Here is a 20,477-nt window from a genome sequence, read left to right as displayed (position 1 = left end):
CATGTTTGGATTCCGACATGTTTTACCTTAAATAAAAATATAAACTGAACATAATTGAGTTGAAATGACAAAACATATAACGTAAAAGATGTAAAATTATCAACATCAAAAGTGGAAACAGACGTGGTACAATTTTTGAGGTTTGTCAGACTTTTTTATACAAGTCCTGCAACAGGATCTAAAGAGCGTGGGCCGTAATCGAGAGTGGAGAGTACCGACCATGGACCGAGTTGAACGACGACATATCGTAGCGAGTTGTTGCTATGCCACTGCACTGTCGTAACAATGTGCGTAATTCAATCGATCCAACTTACGAACGTTGGTTGCCAAGAGATTCATATTTTGTTATTTCCATTCTGAACCAAGCTCTACGTACGGCAAGATGTCTTACCCGTTTGCTGTCTTCCCGGACGAGGTCGACTATTTCGTGGAAAGTCTGAGGAAATTCCAGGTTACCGATATAGGGAGTGAGAGGTATAAATTTGAACATTCTTCGGATCACAGATCAGTTCTTCTGAGACGGTTGCTTTCCCTTTTTCTAGCTGGTTTGAACAGAATGAAATCGTTCTGAAGTTAACTCAACAAGCGTTCATAGAGGCCAGTACCAAGCAGGAAGAGGTTATTAAGGAAAAACTTCTAGTCGAGGGAAAGCTTCCGCTGCTGGTCCACGAAGCCTACTGTATCCTAGTTTGGAGGATGAAAGTTCTGCCCCAACTGTTGGAATCGTCTAATTTGCAAGCTTCGTTTGTGCTCTATAGCGTCCTTTACTATGAGGTCAATGCGATTGCTCTACTGGAAACTCTATTATTTCATCAAACCTGTTGCGAAGCTCTTGGCGACACTGCCTTAGATCTCATTGACTATTGCGCCCAAGCTCTGGGACTTTTAGTAGGATATGCTAACAACAAGCACAATGACGTGGAAGACCCGAAAGAACTTTTACAAGAACAAACCGTAGATGAATTCAAACGAATGAAGACCGAAATGGACTTCAAGATCGGATTGAAGTGTGTTAGCATTACGAGTCATTTGATGAATAATCTAAGCGTACTTCCATTGAGTGCCACGAATCGCACCATTAAAACACACGATGTGCCTTGTTTGATCGCGGAAATCTTGCATTCCAAGCCATGGCTTCGTAGAACAGCCAAGGGCTTCGAAAAGTTCCTAGAAGGTCACTGGACGCCAGTTTATGGCGATGATATCCTAAAAGTTACCAAGGATGAAGTCCAAGCGTGGTTTTGTTTATACGCACTACTGTTCAATGAAAATGCAATGCGAAACTATGAAGCAACGGATTTCAGAAGAAAGGAAATAGGAAGGTGTGTTGGCTTGTTGAATGATCATATATTGGACCAAGTTCCGGTTTTGGCCCAACTGAAGCAATTTTTGTGCACTTTTCAAATGGGCAGTGGACAAACTGGAAAGCAACCGGATAAACTATTGTTGGATGAATTGCCGGAGATAAAGGAAGCCTTACTAACGGCAGCTAAAAAAGTTGGATGGAATGCAATAATTCACAAGCACCGGCAAATTTTTATCGAACTATCGCCGGACGAAATAGGCGTTATGGCAAAAAGGTAAAATAGGGGAAAGTGGGGCAGTTTGGTCACCTTAAGAAAAAGTCGATAAAAGTGCTGAAAATATGATGTAAACTTCGGATTTTTGCGTGATTTCCAACAATTCTTAGATCAATACACTAGATCTGTATGATTTCCGTTGTCTTATAAAGTTCCCGAATGAATGAGAAATTTCTCAAAATTTGTAATTTTTTGAGACGATTTTTTATGGGGTGAAATGAGCACCCATTTTTGGTAATAAAATTATCTCATATAATCTAAAAATCCAATTATTTTTCACACTAGGCTTGAAAGTTATTAGTTTTAATTAACACTTCGTGCAAAAAGATAAAATTTAAAAAAATATTCTAGGGTGCCGGTACCAATGGTTGTAATGTGCCAGTAGATTGGACTATGGAATAAAACGAACATTTTTCGATAAAAACGACATGTGCTAGTTTTGTTGGATAGATAGTCTCTAGTTTAGTCGATTTGCCAAATTTCAGCTTTTTATTTTATCGAAAAGTCATATAAATAATAAAGTTTATGCAAAAAATTTGCTCCCTTGCACCAATAGTGGCCGTCGTGTTCCAGTAGTGGATCAACGGATGGAAGCAGTTTTTAAAATGAATGTATAAAATGAAGAAAAGCCCTAGAGATTTTCTTTATGCTTCATTCGAAAGATTTTAATTGCTGTTCCGAGGGAAAAATGTTAAACCTACGTAAAGATTTACCATTTTGTTTAAAATTCCTTGTATCATTCCCGAACGTCTACTACTGGAGCACTAGCGCAACTACTGGAACACGTGTACCAATAGTGGCTCAAGCGATTTTATGTTAAAAAATTAGTTTTATCATTTTTTTATATTTTTCCCATATAGTAGAGGTTGAAGTCTTTCTGTTGACGCCAAAAGATCTTGGTTAAGGCTTTTCATTATATTGTTATGATTTTTTATAGCTTAGGTTGTCCACTAACGGCACCGTCACCCTAACAATCAAATTTCATCATTCCAAAATGATGAAATTTGAAAGAGCCATTCGGGGCAATGTGGGCAGTTTTTTAAAAGTTCTTTTATTTCTTTTTCTTTGAGCTTAGAACACTGACTTGTAGCATGTCCATTGCTTCATTTCCTTGTCAGCTTTGGGGTTGCATGTTATTTCAAATGAAATTTCAAGAATTTATGCAGCTTTCAAGGGGTGCTCATTCCACCCCATTGGCCAAACCGCCCCGACTACCCCAGAGTAATTTTCTTGAAAATAGTACGATGTCTGTGTCTTAGAATCAAATCGAATTTGGAAAACAAATTCAAATCGCAAAAATTTGCAAAACTTGAACAGATTTTCGATTTTTCTTCAGTTTTGGATAGTAAATTAAATCGAGTTTTACTAGCATATATAATAATAAATCTTCGAGCTGTTCAGCAGTGGAATACCTCTAAATAAATGAAAAATCGAATAGTAGTAAATTACTATTACCATTACCATAATACTACTATACTATAATTCCACTAGAGTTTGTATCCTTTGACAGTTAGGCGTATTTCGACCTCAATTGTAAGGCCGTCTTTAGTGTCACGATTTCAAAATTGTAAATTGTATTAACAGCACGGAACACGAATGCAAGAGGATGTACATTCCAAGAACAGACATAAAATGCAATAGTTCTCGAAATTGGCATTTATTAAAACTTCAAAAGTTGTAATGTGATGAAATATATCTAAAACTAAAGCTACGTCCATCAAAAATCGGCATAAGGTACCGCGGGGCAAGTGGGTAAATGGGGTAAGTGAAAATAATTGGTATATTTTACTGGATATGTGGAAACGTTTTAAACTCATGCGTAAACCTTTGAAGTCATTCAGAAAGGTAAGAGATTCCTGAGATTTTTCAAAAATTATTGCATAATAAAGCGAAAGATTGTTAAAGCCCCACGCACAATGTGAGCGGCAGCGCGGTACAGCGGCATGACGGCACGCCCATCTTGATCCACACTCCACTTATCAATCCCATGTTGACTAAATCCTTCTCAACATTGACTTGACAAGCAGAGTGTACCTCAAGATGGGCCCGCCGTCATGCCGCTGTGCCGCGCTGCCGCTCACATTGTGCGTGGGGCTTAACCTGTCAACTATCACTCCGTAACAAGTTGGCGACGTGCAACTTAATCTTATTTGGGGTCGTCCATAAATGACGTAGCATTTTAGGGGGGAGGGGGGTCTTCACGAATTTGTGACGATGTGTGACGAGGGGGAGGGAGGGGTCCCAACTTGTAGACGTAGCATTTTAAATAATTTCGGTAAAAAAAGTAGCGCTGGAAAAAAAATTAAAAACGGTTTTATCAAACTTATTTGGTTGAACTATTTAACTTAAATTATAAAATAATGATTCAGCTTCAAAGCATTAATCCCTTAATAATTTAATTCCTGACAACTAAACAGATTTTATGAAGGTTTGAAAGTTATGTGAATTTTACATTATATTCGTGTCCAAACTTTTTATTTATGAATAAACAAATTAAAACCTCAATAAATTAGGTAAAAATCAATCCTTTATCGACTTGGAAAGTTTTATTTTTCCATTTGTTAACAAGATATACAATCAACCGTTTTAGTTTAATTAATATTTTCTGTTAGAGATTTATTTACTCAAATATATTATTTCATAATATGCTCATTTAGACAAATATTAACTTTATTTTAGTAAAACAAGATATTTATTCAGTGCGTTCAATGTTGCATGAGATCTCCACACAGTCTCGATGGAACAGCCCTGAAATTGCTGATTTTTGAAACATTCCAAATATTATAATTTTAATTTTTTCTCTATCTGGCCACTATTTGCTGAATGGATTTGAATTAAGGGAATAATGACGGAGAACCATTCCAAATTAAGGCTCAAGAATCCATCATTCAATCATCAGCAATCATTAAAAAAAAAACAGTTTTTTCGTTCAAATTTAAAGAAATCCTCAAGAAAATCTATCATTGTATCAAAGATAGCAAGTGTAATGCAATGATAGATTGCTTCAAATTTGAGAAGAAAAAAACTGGTTTAGAAAATTTGTAAAACGATGATGGTTTTTTTGTTGATCATATTCACTGGAATCTGTTTCTTAACCACGAATAATTTAAAAAACTCACTTATTGCTGTTCGTTGTATAACTCCAAACAAGAATTTTATCTTTTTTCTACATATTTAGCTGTAAACTTCTTTTAGGTTTTAACAATAGTAAAAGTACTACAATTTAAATTTAACCTAAATATAACAAAATAAATATAAACTGGGAATCAACATTATGTAACATCAACAGAAAATAAGTTAGTTTATACTGTCTCAAATATTTTTTGAGCGCTACAGTATTTCAAACTGTTATTCGTCAGATTATCCTGACGTTTTCGGTCAGTAATTAACTATCAATTAATATAAAACTTTGTTTTTAATTTCTGGATTTTAATGTTTTGTTTAAGCTCAATTGTTGAGGAAAACAAATAAAAAAAAAAAGGGGGGGGGGGTGCTTGATATGCTACGTATTTTCCAAGGGGGGGTATCTGCATTTGTGACTAAATGCTACGAGGGGGGAGGGAGGTATAAAAAAATCAGTGAAAAAATGCTACGTCATTTATGGACGGTCCCTTTTAATATTGTCAGTGGGAAAAAGTTGCGGAAAGTAATTTTCTGTACCACTTCTAAGTTGTCCTCTCTGACAGTTTCAAACTGCAATAAAAAAGATTTAGGATTAATTCGACAAAGATCTAAGAACAACTAAATTATAACACTGTAATTTTTCTGTATCACGTGAGGCTAGTGAAAAGTTTTTTATTAGAGATTGAATTTGTGTTTTCTCTTTAGGTAGCTATAAGTAAACAAGGTTCGCAATTATCATAGAAAAACAGAACGTGCTGATAATTCAAGAAACACTATACTTAGAACGTTAAAAGCTATTAGAAATCATGGAACTCCCCTTAAAGAGGTTACCAAGCATTACGATGTTAACCCCTCTTCCGACAGCTTCATTTTTTATCGTCAATAAAATATTGAAATCGCGATAACCTTTTAGTTTCTCGATATTTTTGCACCATTTTTTCACAAGTTATCGAAAAACGCTTCTTGTTTTGGAATCTGTGTCAAAATTGATGATTGGTCATCTGGATCCGGAAATATTCCAAAATTCCTTGGGGGACCGACGCGTCAATTTTTATCGTATTCGTATATTCACTCCCCGGAATGCTATAGTAATGCGAGTATGTTGTAGGGCCCAGATAGCCGTAGCGGTAAACGCGCAGCTATTCAGCATGACCATGCTGAGGGTCGATTCCCAGGGCATAGAGTATCTTCGTACCTGCCACACGATATACACATGCAAAAATGGTCAATCGGCAAAGAAAGCTTTCAGTTAATAACTGTGGAAGTGCTCATAAGAACACTAATCTGAGAAGCAGGCTTTGTCCCAGTTGGGACGTAACGCCAGAAAGAAGAAGAAGAATGTTGTGAAAAAATGAAGCTATTTCTCGATTACTTTTTCAAATCGACGTAAGTAACTTTCATATGGTTTTGAGAAAATTAATTCAGAAGAATCACAACCTGTCTTTTAAAACTGTTTTAAAATTAATCAACTTTTTAAATTTTTTTCGCCGTGTACATCGCTTAAATTTTGCATACATTAAGCTCGCGTTCAAAAACTAGGGAGTTCCTGTTATTTCCCACAAAAAAAATATTACAAAATGATAAGCCGATTTATTTAGTTACTTTCGACGTTTTTCTACCAGTGTAAAATCGGCTCAAGTAGTGTTTTGTTTTGATTCGTGGTTAAGTCACTTTGTCTCTCCATACAGCGGGGCGGCGAAAGTAGTGGTTAGGTTGCGAAAGTTGAGAATCTTACTTTCGTCGTTTTGTAAATCCGGAAATTAAACGTTTTAAAAGTGAAAAATCGAGTTGGTTCAGAGCGCAACGTGTAGAATTTCGTCTGCGAAACACGTAGAATCGATAAAGTAAGTTTGTATACTTTTTTGACTTGAGTCTGTTAGAATAAGTTTTCGAGATTTGGTGCAGCTGCCTTTGAGTAATGAGCGTTTATGTCTCTGGTACCTATTCTGGACAAATAAAGATCTTGAAAACTCTAAAAAACCCAGTCCCAGTCATCGTCAAATCTCATTGGGAGAGAAGTCAAAATCGCTCGTAGAAGCGCCCATCGTCATCTCCAACAGAAACCTCATCGGGCGAGAAAGATTTTAGCCTGTGCGCCGCCAAAAAGTGTGTCCGTGTTACTCGAATCGAACAGTTAAATCGGTCCTTTGCATGAATAATTGACAATACGGCAAATTGAAATTAACGGTGGCGATGACGATATCGATGACTGGGTCACTTCGCCAAACGGAGAGCTCCTCGCTGTTCAGTTGAAAGCTCGGGTTCGTCGCGTACAGTCGCGTTTTTTTCCACGCTCTGTAGAAAAATCCTTTTCGGAGTTTTTTTGAAGTGTTTTTCCGCGAGCGTTTTTAGGTTTTCCTTCTCCCTGGTGTGCCCAGCCACGAGAGGAACCGTGGACGAATAAATCGTGCCGTGTTTTCGGGAGTTTTCACCATTTTTTTGACATTCCGGGACCCTTTCGTCGCTCCACGGAGAGAAAAAAAAAGTATCAAATTTCTACGTCGTAAAACGGTCAGATCGTTGGGGAGTGTATCCGTGACGTGGCCGGGGCCACCCCGGACCTTGCCTTTCCTCGCCTGAGGGTGGGGAAGGCCAAAAGTCCACGGGGCCAGTGGAAAAAAAAGTGAAACAGAGTGAAAAGAAAACAAAGGGCAGTGCAAATTTACAACAGTGCGGTTAGCGTGGGTGCTCCGCAAGTGGGCCCACGAAGAGAGAAAAATCTCCCGGACGATTCCGGAAGATTGTGTAGTGTTATGCAAAGGGGACCAAGCCCTTAATTAATCTCTCTTGAGATAAGTGTGCGGCCAGCGAAGAGGCCTTTTTCTGGGCCCTGCAAAGGGACCCTAGCCAGGAGTGACCCGTAACTCCCACCTCTCACCCCCCACACGAAACGACGAAACTCCACCACAGGCGCCCTCGAAAACACTCCCACCCTCATCCTGACGATCAGTGGCATTGTAGTCCCGGAGCACGTGAACTTCGGGTGGTCAAGATGCCGGACCAGGCCTTACTACCCGAGTCCGATGCAGTGCTTCCGGTGCTGTAGCTTTGGCCATACCGGGAAATGATGTACGGCCCCGGCCAAAGTTTGCGGCAAGTGCAGCCAGACCCACCCAGAAGACCAGGTACCCAATCCAACCACCGAGGAAGGAGCAACCGCGCAGCCACCACCCCGGAGAGCTTGTACCCTGCCTGTATGCTGCAGAACCTGCAACAACAGCCCCCTGCACGCCCTCTCCAGCCGGGAATGCCCCGCGTACAAGCGTGAAAACGCCATCCAGATCATCAGGTTAGACGAGGGTATTTCCTACCCCCAGGCGCGACGCAAGTTCGAGGCACGGAAAGCAGCCAAAAACAAAGAACAGAACCGTAACAACTACGCCGGAGTGACAAGCACTAGCAAGGACCCCCAAATCAACGAGCTGCAGGCCATTGTCCGAAAACTGGAAAGCGACGCAGAGAAACGGGAAAAAAGGATTACCGACTTGGAGGCAGCTCTCCAGAATCGACCCCTAGGGGCTAGGCTGGAAGCAGCCAAAGAACATGGGCCCACGGAAGAGCTGGTCCGGCAGGTAGCGGAGTTAACTGCTACCGTCAAACAGCTCCAAGCCAACCTTAAAGCCAAGGACTCCATTATTGCTCCAAAGGCAGCAGTTGACCCCGAAGAATTCCATGAACGTCGACGAAACCCTGCAAACCCCACTGAACATCTCTTCCAGTGTCAGCAGCAACGACAGCTTCCCGATGACCATCCAGGACCCCACTCCACGGTCGCCGAATAGATCCGATCCAACGACACCGGGTCGACAACTACAAAACCAAAAGCCAGCTAAGGACCCACCCCGAAAAAACAGAAAAAACCCAAAGCCAAGAAGAAGACCAGCAACGAACCACACAAACAAGAACTGTGCCCGACCAAGACTCACTCTCTCCTGAGCCGCCAAGGCGATAGAAGCAAGCCCTCCGACCAAGAGGATATGGAAGATAGCGACCATTCAATCGCCACTGTGGCCTCGTCCGCAGCAGTCTCCAAGCGATCCCACTCTATCACCTAGTCAAGCGCCGACTCTAACCCCAACTCCGGCGACGATACTCGGATCACCCGGAGCCGAAAAAAGCTCTCCCGTGAAACCGGACCCAAAACGACGACCGACTAAAGACCCAGCCCACGTCGCTCAACAACAGCATAGAAGAACACCATGACTGGTAAACCCCTTCCCCCTTCTCCCCCTTCTCACCCCCACCAAAACCACCACTGAAAACTTAAATCTAGAACCAGTTGAGCGACCACCAGCGGTGGGGCCGACTCCCACCGGAGCGCTACCGCAACGATACGGCCACTCCCTACCAAACACCCACAGCTGGAATCTCCGGCCGAAGTCGGTATCAATCTGCAACCAACCTGGACCCTAAGCAGGACTCCTCTGGGCACCTCGGATCGACAGTTCCGAGCGGTAAGCCCACCCCGATTCCCCCAACAAATGCGTACAAAACCAACATCACCCCTGGCGGCGAAACTCGACGCGGCTCGAACTCCCACCGGAGAACTACCTAAGCTTTTTTCCAGTTCTAAGAATGGCGTTATTAGATTCGATGACAGTTGCAACGGGGAGATAAACTATTGATTTGTAATTCACAAACAATGATAAAATGTATGGTTTCTGATAAATGTTTATTTTCCCATTAAAATTTTGTTGTATGAATTCAAAAAAAATCAAGAACACCCCTAGTTAAAATAAAAATATTAAGAAAGGCATAATAATATGAAATAAATTACATTAATTTGCGTATAAAGATCACACTTTAATATATTGAGCTTCATATAAATACACTTTGAAGTTCATGACATATACCCATAGATTTCATACGACACTTTTATGAAATCTATACTACTGTACTGCAAAACTCATACCATACCACAAGCTAATTCGTTCATAACGCCATCGTATGAAATTTATAATATTTTCTTTTGGTAAAATTTCATAACCGTTTCGTATGGAAATCAGAATATTTTTTTCCTCAGTGTACATATATGTACAAGCAACCACCAACCGCCCCGGAAGCCCATCACCCTGAACAAAGAGGCGATCCCCACAAAAGAGGACCCTGAAGACCCTCGGGGGTCACTCTGGATCGGCAGCTGACCCTACAGGCCCACTTCGACCTAGTTAAAAAGAACTGTCAAAACAGGAGAACCCGAAGTGATAGTGCCACCCACCTACGAGTCGCCGACGCCATAATTGGCAGCCGGCTGACTTATGGGATCGAGCCCACGTGCCGATCTCAAGACCGTCTGACCAAGACGTTAGGACCCATCCACAACCGGGTCATCAGGACAATTTCCGGCTTACTACCATCGACCCCTGCAGAAGCCCTCCATCACGAAGCCCCCCACCCCCAACCAGGAGAAGAAGAAGAACTCCGTGACCAACCCCGCCGACGGAGAAAGCCACGTGAGGAGCCTCAGGCTCCCTATACCCTGGATCCGAACACACAACAGGCCTACCCCATGACCGCCAAAATAGCTTAAAAAATGAAATGAACTGTAAAATGAAATGAAATGTAATTTTTCCCGGTGGACCCTTCTGGCCCATCCCCACTAGACCTATTCATATTTTCAAAAATGTCTGGAAACTCCCCAGTCAACCAATACTTTGATTTTGCATTGCAAAATGAACTTCTGGCCAAAATTTCACTCAATTTAGAGTAAATTTAGGTGTGCTTCAAATCAATTATGTGTTTTTGGGCTATTTTCAAGCTTTGAAAAATCATAACTACCGAACGAAACATCGAAATTTATCGGAAATATCTCTACATAGTAGTTTATCTAATTCTACGAACTTTTGCCGAACACGATTTCAAGATTGGAGCAAGTTTTAACATAGTTTGGTTGAGGTTTGTATCTCGAGGTTCTTGAAAATCTCTTTTTTCGGGAAGCTTTTTCACTGAAAAGCATTCCTGCATGAAAATTTCGGATTTTTAATTTCCAGACATGATGACTATGCATATCTTAAAGTCAATCCCGCTCAACGTTACCATTTATCTCACGAAAATAAGTTGTAAAAAATAGGTAATTATGAAGCACATTTGTAAATCCACTGTGGGTGAGCCAAGAGCACCACCGTGAGCTTCAAAGAACACAAAAAATGAACACGTTAGCACTGCCTTTTCTCAGTCGATGATGATGATTGTTTTCAAATCGTTCTAAATGATCAGTGAAATGCGATCAAAACAATCATCACTCGGAAAGAAAAAGCAATGCTAACTTGTTCAATTCATTCGTTTTCGGTACATGTGTCATGCATGATTAAACTATCATCAGGTTGCGCTGCGGTGTTCGATCTTTGGGCATTTATTGTAATTTATTGCCTTAAGCAACATGTAAGCTGTTGATGGTCAATGAATTCATAAATGTATTATGTTTGATTCCCGTTGACTAGGGCCTGAAAAAATAATGTCAATGAGTGTTTTATATACCGTGTATATTGAGAAAACTGCAATTTCTGGGTACCTTGGAGAACAAATTTGGATCAAACAATGTTAAAACTCAATTTAATCTTATTAGCGTGTTCGACAAACTTTGACAGAATATAATTAGCTTTCAAATAGTGGTAATAGCAAGTGGTTTTGATTTTCCACATGCTAGTTATGATTTTCCAAACCTTGAAATAACCCCAAAAACACATTTTCAACTTGAAGCATACTGAAATCTTTATCAAACGAGCTGAAATTTTGACCAGACATTGTTCTTAACATGAGAATTCCGAATACTGCTTGACCGGTAGATTTCCAGACATTTTTTAAAATATGAACAGGTCTAATCCCCACACTCTGAGATGAAAATGAAATGTACACTGACAGGAATAAATTCTCGATTACTTTTTCAAATCGACGTAAGTAACTTTCATATGGTTTTGAGAAAATTAATTCAGAAGAATCACAACCTGTCTTTTAAAACTGTTTTAAAATTAATCAACTTTTTAATTTTTTTTCGCCGTGTACATCGCTTAAATTTTGCACACATTAAGCTCGCGTTCAAAAACTAGGGAGTTCCTGTTATTTCCCACAAAAAAAATATTACAAAATGATAAGCCGATTTATTCAGTTACTTTCGACGTTTTTCTACCAGTGTAAAATCGGCTCAAGTAGTGTTTTGTTTTGATTCGTGGTTAAGTCACTTTGTCTCTCCATACAGCGGGGCGGCGAAAGTAGTGGTTAGGTTGCGAAAGTTGAGAATCTTACTCTCGTCGTTTTGTAAATCCGGAAATTAAACGTTTTAAAAGTGAAAAATCGAGTTGGTTCAGAGCGCAACGTGTAGAATTTCGTCTGCGAAACACGTAGAATCGATAAAGTAAGTTTGTATACTTTTTTGACTTGAGTCTGTTAGAATAAGTTTTCGAGAATTGTAACTTTTCCCAGGTGAGCCCTTCTGGCCCACCTTATCTCGAAAAGAGACGAACCAGCCAAGGGCTGAAAGTCTCTAAAATAAAGACAAATCATTCAGTCAATCCTCGCTGTTCTTAACACTTCAGTCGTCGTGCTGTTGTATTTTGTACAACAGTGGTGAAAAAACCTCGCTTACCGTACACAGCATCAGCGTGGTGGTTCTGACGGTGGCAAACCGCGCGACGACTGAAGGGTTAAATGCACAAACCATTACATTCTAAATTATAACTAAAAGAGGGTTGTCATTACGACAATTGACTAAAATTCAAATGCAGCAAATCACATAGCGTAGTTAAAGTCATGTGACCGTGTCTTGTACACAACACCCTCTGATTTTTAAAATGGACCAACGGATATTTACAGATCTTCCAGTTCTGTCTTAAAATAGTGAAGTGATGGGACGTCCATTAATCACGTAAAATAATTATTTTGTATGACATGTAAGAAATCTCATTGCCTCTTTCTTCCGAATTAATGGGGACTTAGGGACTAGTGCATAGCCTTTCATATAAAACTGATTTTGATATAGGTAGGTAAGCGTCCAAAGTTTCCAATTTGAATGTTTTTTTTTTAATTTTTAGTATAATGCAATTAGGTAAATTTTCTATTCAAAACTGCAGAACAATTGAAAATCCGATTAAATTTCGCTGAGTTTTCACGATTTGGATTTGGGACCACAATGCACAGACGTAACTTTTTTTCTGGCACAGACAGAAGGTTAAAAAGCATCATAAAAACACCACCCCTAAATTCACTTCATTTTAGACTTGCTGCTGCTTACAACACTGATATGCTGGAAAAGTTCCCCGAATCAGATCACAAATCTACGCAGAAAGGATGTTTCCAATGTGGAAAACCGGCAGAGAAAAAGTGCTCAAAATGCGCCTCAACTTTCTACTGCTCTCGGTAGGTTACACTTCTTATACTTACTGTTTCCGGTTATAATGGAGCGTTTCTTGATCTTTGCAGCGATTGTCAGGTTGCCGACTGGACCAAACACAAGGACATTTGTCATCACTTGAAAGCACTTTAACTCACTCAAAATCGATGGAATTACTGAATTTTCACGTTATGTATTGTTTTGTTTAATAAACATTTTTTGCGATCCCTTATTTTTTTGTTTAGCTCGATTGCCGCAGCTGCTTGAGATGCTCTCGGATAACGTCATGAGCTGGGGTCTCCTCGCCGTAAGCCTGGAAAGGACAATATAAAAGTGAAGGATTAATACAATTTTCCCCTCTGTACGATGCACATGGCTGGTAGCGACCAGATATCAAGATAATAGCGATTTTAGTTACTAAAATGATGAACATAGTGACCAAATAGTAACTTTAAAACCACAAGTATTTGGTAAAAATTCCTAGAAATTAAAATACGTTTCTTATAATAATGAATGTTAGTCAATCTACTAATCGTATTTAATTTCAAAGTAAACTACGTACTGTACTTGACATATTTCTTAAGAGTTATATATCAGTGAAAATATCTGATTTCCATTAATGGCTTGCACTTAATGCTTGCAGGAATCAGCCACTTAAAATTCAAGTTTCAATCAATCAGGAAAAAATTAGGAATGGTTATTTTCAAGATTTTTAAGTTTCATATAGTTGACCGTCTTACATATTTTGCACAAAACATATTATATTGGTTGATAACCATAGTTCTACCATACCATTGTTCCAAATACCGTGCATCTGACCCCGACTGCCGGGTGACATTTTGAAACATCTCTCAATTGAACGAACAAAGCGCATCATAATTAAAACTTTTGTATCAAACAACGTCTTGAGGTTTGTATGATTGATTCGAGAAATAAAATTTATATTTTACTCAGCCATTTTGAAATTATGACTGAAACACGGTATTTGGAACTCAGAAGCAAACGTGCCATAATACCGTGTGTTTGCACCAGGCGATTGCATTCTAAAATTATTAACTCTGACATTCGCCAAGGTATTTTTAGATTTTCTTCGAAATTCTGGAAGCCCTGGTGGGAGTTGATAGTTTCCGACAGCTATACTGAAATTTCCGTAAGAATTCTTGCATTGTGTTAGTTGTCTTAGGATTCTAGTAGTCCGGTAAAAATTCCGGGGGAATGTTTTAAAGTTCTGGTGGGAATGTATGAGCTTCCGGTAATATTTATTGTGTAATCCGATTGGAATCTTTGATATTTCGTTTGGAATTTCCAAGGTTTAGATTGGGTTTTTGTAATTCCGATGGCAATCTCGTAAATCTAGTAACTAGTTGTCTTTTTAACTTAGATGATCTTTGGTTTTCAGATGGAAATCGGTGATTTTGGTAGACATATTTTGAATACCTGCAGGAGTTTTCGCGATTTATATGGGAGTTTTTGAAATATCATTAAAAATATTAAGTGATTCATTAAGGACCTTGGTGATTCAGAGGGTTCCTTCACTAAAAATCAACGATTACTAAGAGTTAAGACAATTCCCATAACAATCTCAAGATACCATCCTGAACTCCAGAATTCCAACAAATTGTCAGGATGCTCAAAAGCACCTCAAAGGTTTTTACAATAACCCAAAAGTTTCCCATTGAATGATATTCTGCAGAATCCTAAAAATTAAGCAGGAGCCTTATTGCAATCATAAATTATTTACGTTGCGTATTCTCCCTTAAAGAACGTTACACAAAATCGGGCTCTTCTAGACCGTCACACTTGCGAAAAAGCAAAAGAAATCAACAGAGGAGCAGTTATTTAGAATGTGTGGAATAGTACCCAAATGAACTGAATTGTATGAAATCAGTTTAAAAACTGCTTGTTTTTCTCTAGTAAATTGTTTATCAATCAAGCAGTAAAAAGTGACTCGCTACCAGCCCTGTGAGATACAACATATAAAAAATAGCACATACCTTCAACACTACGCAGGAAGCTCCGCTGATCTTACGGGGTTTGCCTTCCTTGTCGATCTTGCAGAGGCCGGACCATTCTCCGAGCTTCTTGTTGGAATCGACGCGAATCAGTGGAATCTGGTGCTCGTTGCACAGGGCTGTGATGAGCTTCTTGTACTGGGGTTCGTCACAGCTTTCGGCCAGGATGCAGAGGACAGCTTGACGCTTGTCCAGAGCTTTGCAGGCTTCATGAATTCCATGGACCAGTCCATCGGCAATCAGGGACTTCTTCAGCACTTCCTGCAGCGCTGTGTTGACATCCATCGTTCCGTCGACTGGAGCGACCGGGGCTTCGCTGTAAACAAAGAAATTGTTTCAATAACTAACTGTTTAAATCCACATAGGTGCACTGAACACTTACACTTCGACATCCGACATTTTCTGAAATTAGAAAAACAGAAGTTTAGTTCGATGTGTACCAAAACAGAGCTAGCGGGCGGAGAAGGTTAACATCCAGTAAACAATATCACTATTTTAACCAACAGTTTCACACAATTTCAATGTTTTTTGTGATAACACAAATCAGGATGCTTCACGTTATTAAATAGATCTCAATCAAAACCAATTAAATGCCGACTTACATTAAAATTTTCGCAAACTTTACGAAATGTGTTTCAACAGCCGTAGCTTTATGACGGAAAAAGAGCGAAAGGAAAGTCGACAGTTCGGAGGCGGAAGTTGATTAAAATTTTGACAGCTATCTGACAGATGGGACGATCGGCATGAAAATTTTCTGCTAGGGATTTGCTTGCAAGTTGCAAAAGGAATCAGCGTACACTGAGAAAAAATAAGGCACCGTAAAAACTGTGTAGGGGTGGGCTGATGCACGGAAAAAACCAGTAATACAAGAAAAATCGTTGAGTTTTAAAGCGGTGAAAATCGAGGTTTTCTCTTATAATGACGATTCATTTGGGTAAAAGGCACACATACGTTTTTGATCTCCATTTTTTGATCTTCGTTTCTGATACTCCATTGACATACAAATTATGTCATGCTCGCAAGTAGCAACATCGTAGTGACGTAGTTATCGCTATGTTCCTATGAGTTTGTCAGTGGTGAATATGAATTATTTCAAGATACTGATATTCACCACTGATTGGCGCAATACGCTTTGTGGCGGCGCTAGTGATTTCAACGTGTTTCAGTTTAAACATTTAAAAGGTTTTCAGAAGATTTTTTGTTCAGTTTTCTGTTCAAATCTTAAATTTATTTGTCGAAAATGTGTTCATCGCGTTTCGGTTGGAAAATAGAATACAATGAACAATTTTTATGAATAACGGAAAAACTGCTTTTGAAATTTCTCAAATTTAAGACGGATCCTGCCCCCTTAATCGTTTTATTTGGGTTGTCATCGAAACTATACCGAACGGAAAAATCAGCTCTACTTCATCAATCGTCAAAAGCTCGCAAAAAGTTACTAATGACGGATTCGTTTTTGAACGTAGGTTGGAACTGGCGAAACCAGTTCTGATTCACGGTTTCAACCCCAACCCGATTCAGGTTCGACCGAACCACAATTCGCTTGACGTTGGTTTGTTTATGTGTTGATCACCGACCTAGTTCCTAAAAACGTCTATCTAGTGTAACGTCAGGGTTTGTTGAAGGAAGTGAATACAGCCGACGATTGCGCCGGTCTATAGTTCATGCATCATTTGTAATGTTGGTACATAAGTAAACAAAGAGGGCATTGATCTATGTAATTTGTTATTGTTTTGATAGCTATAAATAGGCTCAGCAATAAAGACAGAGGATGTCAGTTTAATCCCAGAAGCTAATAACTTTAGTGTTGTTTAGTGGTGAAATCCGAACATATCAGTTGGCGACGAGGGAAAGCAAAAGTTGAGATATTGATTCGCGTGCATTAGTTGGCAGTGTTGTGTCGTAAGGCTGGAGTAAAGTTCAGTGCTAGTTGGTGAAGTTGCTGTTATTGGGTGGCTGTTGGAACGGTGAAAGCGTAAACTGCTATACGGAGAACATATTGTTTGACCAGGTGCAAATCGAACTCCTGCAAGCTGTGGTGATTCGCACAAGGAGGATACTTGTCTGGCGAATACAGTGGTAGAAAGCGCCGAGTGTAATAATTTTGAAGCGGCCATTACAATTTCATTCATTTGTGGTTTCTAGCCGGTCGGAAAAGCGACGCCAGATTTTACTTGCTGAAAAAAAAAAACGGTTCGTGAGTGCCACAAAAGGAATAAGAACGGCGGAGTTGAAGTGTTGGGAATAGCGGGAGCCTTGGAGTAAAACTAATCTGGAGGTGGAAGAAACTTCTGGGGACAACATCGAAGATTGAGGACGTTGTTAGCAGTATCAAACAGGTACGTGGTTTACTTTCTATCATTAATTCAGATGCGCACAGTTTTATCAATTGATTCGGTGCAGTCAAAAATGGCGTTGATCGGCACAATCGATCCGTATGTGCCCGGCACTAGTTTTTCAAATTATGTGGAATTAATAGAATATTTTTTTTCGTCAAACAACATTGCTGAAGATCGTAAAAAAGATATATTTATGAGTTGTGCAGGATTGGCGGTATTTGAGGAATTGAAGCTTCTGTACCCAGCTACAGACCTTAAAACATTGTCTTACGCCGAAATCACTAAAAAATTAAAGGAAAGGTTAGACAAAATTGATTCGGAGATAATGTTGAGGTACAAGTTTCGTTCTAGAAGACAGAGTCCAAGCGAGAGTGGAGAGAATTATATATTAGCAGTAAAGCATTTAGCAGAATCCTGTGATTTTGGCGCATTTCGAGATTCCGCCATTTGAGACCAATTGGTGTTCGGGGTATACAATAGGGAATTACAAAAGCGTTTACTAAACGAAGAAGATTTGAATTAAGGTCGGCTGAAAGGATTATTAAAGGTTTTGAATTGGGTCCTAAAATTTTTAATGAAATCTTGTTTTTATTTAATAACACGAAATAGCATGTTACTGTAACTACTTTAGCAATTTTTCCCGCTCAAATAATGGCTATATCATGTTTAAACTTCAATTTAAAAATTTGGTCCATTAATGAACCTTGACACTTTTGATCATGTTTGACGTTCGCTTAGTCGATAAAAACACCACAGGGGTTTAGTTCGACCACTGGGGTTGTTCCTATCTGACATTTCGTAACGAACACGGAAAACAAAATACACCCAATATTTGAGTTTAAGCCAAAGGATGTGACAAAATCTAAAAAAATTTTTCTGAGCTTAAACCAACGGAAAACATTAGAAAATTGAGTAAACATGTGTTTTTGGCCTAAACTTAAGCGTTTGGCACTAAAATTGGGACAGGGCTTTAGGACCCTATTGGCGAACAATAATACTCTCTATATTGCTGAGACAGGAGCAAGAATAGGGATTAATTCTGTCAAGCACCGCCTCGGAGGTAGACAGTCCAGGATAGACAGAATGGATCGTAGTCGATCTAGAGAAAGAAATTTCAGCAGAAATAGAAATTTACGAACTAATTTTAGAAAGTTTGTAGGACGGTCAAGGTCGGGCTAACGAAATTCGAGCCGAGGTAGATACGCCAATTTTGTCTGTTATTTTTGTAGGAACCGGGGTCATATCCAAAAGAATTGTTACCAATACAGAGATAATCAGGGCGAATCGGTGAACTCAGTGAAAGCAGAAACCAATCCTAAGGAAGTCCACGACTATTTCAAAAGGCTTCGTGTAGATTATGATTCGGAAAGTGAGGAAGAAGGTGACTATCCATGTTTAATGATTTCTTCTATTAGAAAAGTAAGCAAACCTTGTCTACTCGAAGTCAAAATAGAAGGAAGAGTATGTTTAATGGAAGTAGATAGTGGTTCGGCAGTGTCTGTCATTAGTAAAACAGAATTTTTGGAAAAATTTAGTGGCATTAATGTGAGAAAGAGTCATAAGAAATTGATTGACCATAAGTTTACGGCTCTCATTGGAAGAGATTGGTTGGATGTATTTTACAATGGTTGGCGAGAAAATTTTTTGCAAATGGACAAATCTACCAGTTTTGGAGCGGTGCACAGCGTACAGGACAATATAGATAATGCATTAAGCGTCATGAAAAGCCGCTATAGTGAATTTTTCAACAGAGATTTTTCATCTCCTATTGTTGGCTTTGAAAAATGGTTTTCGAACAATTGGGCGGTCTTCTTTTAATACCAATTCCATTAAAAGAAGACCGCCCAATTTTTCGAAAACCCTACGATGTTCCTTATCGACTGAAGGATAAAGTATTGGATCATTTAAGTTTACTAGAGAAAGACAATATTATAACACCTATTAAAACTAGCTTGTGGGCATCTCCAATAGTAGTCATTATTAAAAAAGATGGTGTTGCGACGCGTTTTGGACCAGCCTAAGAAATGAACTGGTCTAGTAGCGAGCATAACCGCAACATGACAGTTCGCATAGTTGTAGTGGTAGGCGAAGGAGAGAGATGGCGAACAAACCTGTCGATGGTAGAAAGTAAATAAAGAGCATAGGTAAATAGAAGAATCTCGCCATTGCAAATTGAAGGAAAAGCAGATTATTTGCGAAGAAAGTTTTATTTTCCAAAAACTTAGTATTTTCAAAAATTAAATAGTGTCTAAGTTGGATAAATCGACGGTTAGAGTGCAAAGGGGAATCCGTGAGTGCAACCTGAAAAAGAAAGTTGAAATGAGTGAGAAATGATATGTAACGTTTATCGTATTTTCCTGCAGGCTCGGTGAAACCAAATTGTCCACCACGAAAACCCGTGCTAAAACTGCCGTTTTTGCAAATTAGACTGTAAGTAGAATTGAAATCAGTGAATTAAGAAAAATTTCAGTATTATAGTTTCATTCATGATAAAATTTAACAGCAAAAATACCGATTGAAATCCGCTTAAACAGTTAGGGTAGTTGGACCATAGTTGGACACCAATACCACGGATCGAAAGAAATTGAACGGCAAGACGAAACCAATTTATTGTGAGTAGATGTAGATTAGATTAATAGAAATTAACTAAATGAAATTTAATAAATTTTAGTTTGAGCATTGCTGAAAACCAGTCAGCTGCTTCTGGAAAATTTTGGTTTCCCTTCGGGAACATTCTCAAAAATAAATTGACATACGATTGTGTCCTTGTGAGAAGCCAATCTTGCCCCAAATATGGCTTCCGATTCCGATTCCGTCAACCAACGCGTCCTTGATTTCACGGAAACTCCGTGCGGTATCTGCGGTCCGTCGACTCAGGACGAAGAAATGATTGGTTGTGATGGTTGTTCCGCGTGGTTTCATTCCCGTTGTGTCAATGTGGTGTCCGGAAAGTTGCCGAAAAAGTGGTTCTGCCAAAACGCAGACTGCCAGGTGAAAGCTGAGGAGTACCGGAAGCAACGAGAAGCCAGGAAGCAGCAGCGCAGCCGCAAGGAAGTCGACGAGTCGGACAAATCCAGCGTCAACTCCCGCTTAGGCG

At 39.5% G+C, this 20,477-nt stretch overlaps 2 protein-coding genes across 3 annotated transcripts; one reads left to right on the top strand and one right to left on the bottom strand.

Annotated features, from left to right (window-relative positions):
- The first annotated feature begins 320 nt into the window (after positions 1-320).
- LOC5573224 (zinc finger MYND domain-containing protein 10 homolog) lies at positions 321-13,322 on the top strand. The gene is made up of 4 exons (XM_021848617.1): positions 321-474; positions 543-1,580; positions 12,915-13,055; positions 13,119-13,322. The coding sequence occupies exons 1-4, from the start codon at positions 383-385 to the stop codon at positions 13,180-13,182; spliced, it is 1,335 nt and encodes a 444-aa protein (XP_021704309.1). The 5' UTR covers positions 321-382; the 3' UTR covers positions 13,183-13,322.
- LOC5573217 (40S ribosomal protein S12) lies at positions 13,194-15,784 on the bottom strand. 2 transcript variants are annotated; one of them, XM_001654385.2, is made up of 4 exons: positions 15,644-15,784; positions 15,424-15,443; positions 15,024-15,357; positions 13,194-13,342 (listed from the first exon to the last, which is right to left on the bottom strand). In XM_001654385.2, exons 2-4 carry the CDS (start codon positions 15,438-15,440, stop codon positions 13,271-13,273), a joined length of 423 nt encoding a protein of 140 aa, XP_001654435.1. In that variant the 5' UTR covers positions 15,441-15,443; positions 15,644-15,784; the 3' UTR covers positions 13,194-13,270. The 2 variants fall into 2 exon arrangements, with proteins under 2 accessions (XP_001654435.1, XP_021704310.1); XM_021848618.1 differs by having other exon boundaries at positions 15,424-15,491; positions 15,644-15,683.
- Positions 15,785-20,477: the final 4,693 nt, after the last annotated feature.

The sequence above is a fragment of the Aedes aegypti genome, chromosome 3, assembly GCF_002204515.2.
Source record: "Aedes aegypti strain LVP_AGWG chromosome 3, AaegL5.0 Primary Assembly, whole genome shotgun sequence".
Classification (NCBI taxonomy): domain Eukaryota; kingdom Metazoa; phylum Arthropoda; class Insecta; order Diptera; family Culicidae; genus Aedes; species Aedes aegypti.
This window is presented reverse-complemented; position numbering and strand designations above follow the sequence as displayed.

Excerpts from the sequence above, each read along its gene's own strand:
- LOC5573224 (XM_021848617.1), top strand. The coding sequence starts at position 383 with ATGTCTTACCCGTTTGCTGTCTTCCCGGACGAGGTCGACTATTTCGTG. Across the intron at positions 475-542 it reads ACCGATATAGGGAGTGAGAG|CTGGTTTGAACAGAATGAAA; the intron begins GTATAAATTTGA and ends CCCTTTTTCTAG. Across the intron at positions 1,581-12,914 it reads ATAGGCGTTATGGCAAAAAG|ACTTGCTGCTGCTTACAACA; the intron begins GTAAAATAGGGG and ends ACTTCATTTTAG.
- LOC5573217 (XM_001654385.2), bottom strand. Across the intron at positions 13,343-15,023 it reads CTTCCTGCGTAGTGTTGAAG|GCTTACGGCGAGGAGACCCC; the intron begins GTATGTGCTATT and ends TGTCCTTTCCAG.